At 32.5% G+C, this 8241-nt stretch overlaps 1 protein-coding gene across 1 annotated transcript; it reads left to right on the forward strand.

The window, feature by feature from the left end:
• The first annotated feature begins 3863 nt into the window (after positions 1-3863).
• On the forward strand, positions 3864-7536 carry LOC112754832 (uncharacterized). Its single transcript, XM_025802615.3, has 2 exons — positions 3864-4076; positions 6938-7536. The coding sequence occupies exons 1-2, from the start codon at positions 3968-3970 to the stop codon at positions 7477-7479; spliced, it is 651 nt and encodes a 216-aa protein (XP_025658400.1). The 5' UTR covers positions 3864-3967; the 3' UTR covers positions 7480-7536.
• Positions 7537-8241: the final 705 nt, after the last annotated feature.

Here is an 8241-nt window from a genome sequence, read left to right on the forward strand (position 1 = left end):
AAAGGAGCTCCGGATGTGATCAAATATTTGTTAGAGGTTCAAAAAGATGCAACTAGCTTCAATAAAAAGGTTTTTAGCAATATTTTTGTTAAGAAAAGGGTGCTGGAGAGGCTTTTGAATGACGTTCAGATTACTTTGGAGAGTCAGGAGGATCAACAGCTTAGGATCAAAGAGCAAGTTTTGCATCAGGAACTGAATGTTGTCCTTCTTCAAGAAGAGCTGTTGTGGTATCAAAAATCTAGAGAACAATGGGTGAGATGTGAAGACAGAAATACAAAAATTTTTCATCTGTAGACGGTTATCAGGCGAAAGACGAACAAAATTCATGGGTTGTTTTTGGAGTATGGGTCTTGGGCCACGGAGACTTCGACTCTAGAAATGGCAAAAAAATTCTTTCTTTCAAAAACTCTTTTCTACAAGGGAGGATATCGACCTGGACGCCATGGGGCAATTTCCTTGCCCATCTCTTAGTACTGAGACTTGTCAAAAACTAGTGGAACCAGTAACGTCTGAAGAGGTTAAAAGAGCTGTGATGACCATGAGTTCGTTTAAAGCCCCATGGCCAGATGGATTTCAAGCAGTTTTCTACAAAGAGTTCTGGGACTCTCTTAGCAATGATGTGTGTGGACTGGTCAAGCGAGCCTTTGAGGGTGAGCCAATGAATGCGACTATTTTCGATACTCTCGTTGTTCTAATTCCTAAAGTGGAAGTTCCCTCTTCCTTACGTGAGTTTTGGCCTATTAGCTTATGTAATGTAATTTATAAAATTGTCACAAAGGTTGTAGTTAACAGGTTCAGACCTTTCCTGTCGGAGATCATTGGTCCTTTGCAAAGAGGGTTCATTCTAGGAAGAGGAAGCACGGAGAATATTATCATTGCTCAAGAGATTATGCACTTCATGAGGAACACTAAGTCTCGAAAAGGGACCATGGCATTCAAGATTGATTTAGAAAAAGCTTATGACAGGGTAGACTGGCATTTTTTGGAAGCTACTTTGGTTCGGTTTGGGTTTCCAAAGGCTACCATTAATCTTATATTGAATTGTGTGACTTCCTCTTCATTGGCAGTTTTATGGAATGGGAACAGGTTCCAAAATTTCAATCCAAAGAGAGGGTTGAGGCAAGGAGATTCCATGTCTCCTTATCTATTTGTACTCTGTATGGAAATGCTTGCCTGCTTTATCTCTCATAGAGTTTCCCAAGGTTTGTGGAACCCGGTAGCAGTTTCTAGGAACGGACCACGACTCTCTCATTTGATGTTTGCAGATGATCTTTTGCTTTTCTGTAAGACATCGAAAGCTCAAGTAATAGAGGTTATGCATTGTCTGGACTTGTTTTCTAGAGCGTCAGGTTTGAAGGTAAATCTTCATAAGTCAAAGGCCCAGTGTTCCAAGAGGGTGTCGGAGAGGAGAAAAGAGGTTCTCTCAAGGGTCTCTAACATCCAATTCTGCAATGATTTGGGTAAATACCTGGGAATTAACATCGGTCATGCCAGAGCTTCCAAAAAGACGGCTCAGGAGGTTATTGAAAAAATTTCGAGGAAGCTCTGCAGTTAGAAAGGATGCCTATTGAATAAGGTAGGGAGGCTTTGTCTTGTTAAATCGGTTATGGCCTCTATCCTGGTTTATGAAATGCAAATTTCTCTTCTCCCGAAGTATGCATGTAGTAAAATTGATTCCTTGATGAGATAGTTCTTGTGGAAAGGCCAAGCGACCGGCAAAGGTCTACCTCTAGTCAGGTGGGAGGTCGCCATAACTCCTAAAAGAGCAGAAGGATTGGGTATTAGGGATACTACCTGTGCTAACATGGCGCTTCTGGAAAAGTTGGTATGGGATTGTCTAAATAATAGTGAGAAGTTGTGGGTGCAGGTTTTGAAGCATAAATATCTCAGGAATCAATTTGGTATGAACAAAAATAGTAGAAATTCTTCATCGGCTACCTGGAAGAACATTGTTAGTGCCTATGAGCATCTCAAGTAAGGGCTTCATTGAAATATTGGGGATGTCCACAGATCAGTTTGGTATGATGAGTGGACTCCTTTTGGCAAGCTTTGCAACCTTGTTCCTTATGTACATATTTCTGAATCAGATTTCATAGTGGCTGACTTGTGGAAAAGGGTGTCTTGGGAGGTTGATAGTCTTACCACACCTATTCTGCATGAGATTAAGCAGTTTATTTGTGGTCTGGGATATCCTAGTTTGACTGAGTTGGAGCCACAGTGGGAGTGGTGGCCTGCAACAACAAAAAAGTATAGTACAAGGGAGGGTTATAGATGGTTATTAGAGAAAACATTAAATTGGAATGCCAATAGTAACTGAAACTGATTGTGGAATACAGACATTCCGGAGAAGTTCAAATTTACTATGTTGCTTGGCTTACATGATGCTCTACCAACTGAGACCTTTCGATTCAAGCGGTATTTAGCTTCTTCAGATATGTGTAAGAGATGTAACAAGGCGCAGGAGACTATGGAGCATTGCCTTAGAGACTGTGAACGATCAAAGGAAATTTGGCATATGTTGGATCCTAGTATCCTGGACTCGACAGCTGGTACTGCTCTTGAAGAGTGGTTTCGGAAGGCCTTGGCTAACAATGAGGCGTCTTTTGGTGCAGGACTTTGGTGGGTATGGAGATATAGGTGCAATGACATATTCAATACTGACAACCCTTGGACAGACCACACGGTTATTGCCTTGGCCAGAATTACCGCCAAGGACTTACAGGTTTACAGGAATCGAAACAATGTCTTTAGGTCTCTCCGAAATTGCCTGTGTTGGAAACCACCGGTAGGCAACAGTTTTAAAGTTAATTGTGATGCAAGCTTGTATCAGAATTCAAATTTAGCGAGATTTGGGTGTATTATTAGAGATTCTAAGGGAGATTGGATCTCGGGCTGCTCTGGAAGCATTCCCTCCTGGTCTATCATCAGATGTGAATTATTTGCTGCTTGGAGGGGGCTGGTTTTAGCTTGAAATTGCGGTTTGAGGGATATTATATGTGAAACGGATTGCCTTGACATTCTGCCCATCATGCATGAGCTTACAAGTGGGTATTCATCTAAAGTAACATATTTGGTTCACAAGATTCATGAGCTTTTATCTCGTCCTTGGCTTGTTCACGTTGAGTGGGTGTCCCGAGAAGCAAATAGAGCTGCGGATTGGATGGCTAGATATGGTGCCAAGAGTAACTCTAATCATGTTATTTGGTTTGAGCCTTGTGCTGATCTCCAGCAAATCATTCGCTCGGATATAGGATAGTGTTTGCTTTGTTTCTTTCCATGTTTAGACACCAAAAAAATTTATTTGATACAAAATTTGTCAAAAACTAATTCGATGTAAGTTGTACTCTAAATATAATTGTCTAACTAGCTATATATGATATTGCTGTTCCTTCTATAGAATCATATAGAGAAAGTCTAGGGGGACAGTAATTTTTGTGTTTTGTGGCCAGCACTTAACTATCAAAAAAAAAGTGAGTGATCTCTCACTATTGGATATAATCACACACCATTAAAAACACTATTGATAGTCAATTGATGGTTACAAAACACAAGTTGTAGGCCCTATCACTCCTCGAATGCATATATGCCTTGTTTCTCTTGGATAGAACAAAAACAAATGATTCATTCTATATTTGATATTTCCATTCCTAAATTCTCATTATAATATATTTGCACACGAAGCAATTCAAGGCAAGGTATATTCAAAACAATGAAAGACCTAAACAAAACAAAACAAATATTACTTGTAAAGGTTAACAAGGAATAATTATATTCCAGTCCACGACTATGACTAAACAAGAAACTGAAGCAACCTTAGCTTCAAAGTTCTTTTCCCATTGTTCAAGTAGACTAATCTAATATTAAATTTCCCCATATCATATCATATGAAATTAAAAGAAAGAAATTCATTCATTTAGAGTCTCAATCCAAACAAGAATAATAAAAATATCAATATATCTCCCGTCCGATGGAATCCAAGCTTACACATACAACTAATCGGGTTTATGAGGATTTTGATCCTGTCTGCAAATTGCGTATAGATGAGGCCCGTGACACCATTGAACTTCATCTTCCAGGCATGTAATTATGTTCCATATCTAATGCTCTTTTTCTTTAATTTCAATGTGTCCATGTCTTTTGAAAATTAAATGACTTGTTGAATCTATATAACCAAATTTAATTATTAGTTCTGGTATAAATTTTAGGAATTTGATTATACGATGACTGTAAGATGTTTTATTCTATCAACCAATCAATCAAAATAAGTTTAATTTTTTGCAAAATTAGGCAACAATTGTTTTTAAAGAATAAATTATTACATACACAAATAAGGCCAATAATAAAATGTTTATATCCCATGTCATTATGTCAACATAGTACTATCGTTTTTCATTAAATTTATTTAATTTTGTGTATTTGAAACACTTTGAAAATTGAATTTTGTAAAAAAAAAATCTTTTACTTGGTTTCGAACATAATAAAAGTATGATTTTCGATAATTTTTGTTTGAGTATTATTCTAATTCTTACATTAATATCCAAACTAAATTAAACCATAATAAAACTGATTTACAATCCCAATGTTAAATCTTTAACATTCAAAATTGAAATATAAAAATTATATCAATTATTAAAAACTTGGTTTTCCAAATATTCCCTTGGCCTGTCTCAACTCTTTTTCTTCTCCCTTTATTTCTACCATGTTTGCTTCCTTTAATTTTTTTTCTTCTTTTGACGAAAGATCTCAACTCCATCCAACAGAATGGTAAATGAGAACCTAGAATCTCTACAAACCAACCAAATTAAAAATAATGAATTGAAAAAGATAAAAACTAAATACAATTATAATAATTATTGTCAAAACTTCAATTTAATCAATCGTACAAGTATGCCTATTCATCAATTCTTGACTCAACTGCTTCTATTTGTTCATGATTTAATTTCTTTCACCAGTTAGCACTGGGTTTTTGTGTTTTGTGTTTTTTTAACCTTATTACCTAAAAATTGTGTTTATATATCTACACTTTGCTTGATGTTGATTATGAGAGCTCTAATGAATCTCTAACGAGGTATAACTATATTTAAATCCGCGCGTTGCGTGAAACTAAAATTAATTAATTTTTATACATAAAAAATTATTTAATAAAAAAATTTTAAAGTTAATATTAAATTTAAATAAAATTGTAAACACATTATACATTTTAGTGTTTGAAAGAGTTCATCGATCACCTAATATATATGTTTAATAAATTTAAATATTATACTGCAAGAATAAGTTATTAGATGTAATGCAAATATGAACATAATGTTTTAGTTATTGAAAATAACATACATGAACCATGACATCATATTTTTTTAACATTATTATTATTATAACTAAATAATATTAAAAAATATAAATTATTAAAAATAAAGGTGATATATAAGTAGCAAACACAATATATAATTGATAAACACAATTAGATCAAAAATAGTAAAAGAAAACTTAAAAACATTGTAAGAATTTCATACATTATAGTAAATTATTTAGAAAACTAAAATAAAAAAAAGTGATCATCAACAAAAGTTTTTAAATAATTGTGCAAAACATTAGTAATTGATTTATATAGTAAACATGAATATAAGTGAAACTAGAAAGAGAGAATGAATTATATTTTATTAACTAATTTATATCTATTAAAGAAAAATAATATTACTATTAAAAGTATAAAATAACCTACATAAAAAATAAAAAATTAAAAACTTAAAAAGTAAGGCAAAATACTACCTAAGAACGAAGATTAAAAAGTAATACAATGATAGAAAAATTATAAAATAATAATATCACTAAAATGTTTATGTGACAATATTAGAAATTATCTAATATGTCAAGTGTTCCATTGTATCATTATTTGATTTCTTTTTATATATATTTAAATAAATAGATTGATTTTCATAAAATAAAATTTATTCTCCAAATAAAATACGCAATTTAGAATTAAACCATTGATATGAATTAATTTTTTCTGCTTTTTTGTAAAGTTACATAATTTAATATGTAAAATTATGAGATTAATGCTAAATTGATTTTATAAATGTTAGTATCTATGATACTATAAATATAAGTCTAAAATAAATATTTTTTTATGTTATTGTTATAAATTACATAACAAGCTTATATGAAACATAAAAATTTATATGTCATTTATTCACTATAAAAATTATTTTGGGTTCTCCTTTACTTATGTTATAATAGATAATAGATGTTTATCTATTAATTTATATGCCATGGTTGAATATTGTAAATGGTGAGCTATGATGAAAGAAGGATAAAAATAGTAAAATAGAATAAAATAAAATTCATTTCACTAATGCACTTAGTTCTTTCAAACTATAAATTTATATTTGAAAGAGTTAAAATTCCTTTCTTAATAAAATTAACACTCTTTTTTCGTGTTAATAGTTTTTCAACCATGCCAAGAAGCAATAGTTCAAATGGCATAATCTCTCCATACTCAATTAAGAAGTTGCGGGTTCGAGTATTCATATCTTCCATAAAAAAAAAAAAAAGTTTTTCAACCATACTCTCTTATGAGTTAATTGTTATATGTACCGATTATTACTATAGAAATTAAACCCTTTGACTATTACTATTGCCGATTATTCAATTTCATTGTTTAATTTGCCATACAATATAATTTTTACGATAATATTAAAAAGATAATAATTAAAATTATCTTATTTAATAAAAATTTATACTTATATATATATATATATATATATATATATATATATATAATATTTATAATTATATATTTATTATATTTAAAATTATATAATTATTTTAATAATAATTAATAAATACTAAACATAATATCTTTAAATTTTTTGAATTGAACTAATTTTTTATTATCTCTTAATTCTTTAACACATGCATTTTAATTTGTATTTAATTTCAGGTTTTAAAAGAGAACAAATAAGAATTCAGATAAACCATCTTCGAATGATGATTATAAGTGGGGAGCGTCCCTTATTGGATGGAACCAAATGGAAGCGTTTCAAGAAAGAGATTAAACTCCCACCCTTTTGCAACGAAGATGCCATTCATGGCAGTTTCATGCAAAACATTCTCACCGTAGTAATGCCAAAGAAAATCCCTCAATCTTATCGAGAAGAAGAAGAAGAAGAAGAATTTGATCCCGCCATGAAGAAAAAGAAAGAAAAAGGTAAAGAGAAAGTTACCTTTGAAGAAGAAGATAAAGTTAGTGAAGCCACATCCAAAGCAGAAGATAGTTATGATATTAATAATTTTAGTGACACAAAAAAAGGGTACTATAATAATAAAGATGATGTTATTGATCAGGAGTTACCACCTGAAACGACCAGAGAGGTTGCACTCAAATTCATGCTTGTTATCATTGTCATATTGGTTGTAGCAAGTTACCTTGCGGATATGAGCAAAAGTTTCATGGCTCATGCTCATTCTTATTTTCATAATTAGAGGCACAAACAATAAAGGTTAATTATGTGAATAATAAGGAGAATGTTGTTGATGTTATATTATTGTATTATATTGTTTGGTTGAAGTTTTGCAAGAAAATTTAATCTGTAACTGTAAGACCCGATTAATTAATGGCTAATTAACCCATAAATGAGAATTTATTCTAGAAAGCCAAAAATGTTATTTTTATGGCTAAATGTGATAGAGGAGATTGAGACGAGAATTTCGGTACCAATTTTATAAAAATCGGATCAAGATTGGACCGAACGGGCCAAACCGGTCCAACCGGACCCAAAATGGGCCCTTGGCCCAACTAAACTAAACCAAAACCCTAGTTTTCAGCACTCTCTCTCCTCACAACACACTAAACACGCTGAAAATGGAGGCTATGGAGGGAAGAACACTCTCTCAAGTTCTTTCTCTCACTTGATCTTCAAACCACCATAACTTTTGATCTAGAGCTCCGATCGCCGCACCGTTTGCGGCCACGCGTTCACCGCGGAGAGCTCTACAAAACCCATACAATCAATCTTGAGGTAAGCCACGTTTTACTGTTCGAAATTCCAGCCCTTGATTTCGTGTTTCATAAGCAAAAATGTTGAGATTTTGGGTTCTTTGATGTTATAGGACCCAACTCTCTTGAAGGAGAAGGTTAATCTTGTCTCCTTGGACCTTGGGTGTGGTAAGATACTCAACCCTAGTGTAATTTATTGATTTTATGATGTTTGGGTATTGAGATGTTGTGTATGGATATGATGATTG

The sequence above is a fragment of the Arachis hypogaea genome, chromosome 16, assembly GCF_003086295.3.
Source record: "Arachis hypogaea cultivar Tifrunner chromosome 16, arahy.Tifrunner.gnm2.J5K5, whole genome shotgun sequence".
Taxonomy (NCBI): domain Eukaryota; kingdom Viridiplantae; phylum Streptophyta; class Magnoliopsida; order Fabales; family Fabaceae; genus Arachis; species Arachis hypogaea.

What these genes read in the sequence shown, in the direction of transcription:
- LOC112754832 (XM_025802615.3), top strand. Translation starts at nt 3,968, where the DNA reads ATGGAATCCAAGCTTACACATACAACTAATCGGGTTTATGAGGATTTT. An exon ending in CATTGAACTTCATCTTCCAG is followed by an intron (nt 4,077 to 6,937) that starts GCATGTAATTAT and finishes ATTTAATTTCAG; the next exon opens with GTTTTAAAAGAGAACAAATA.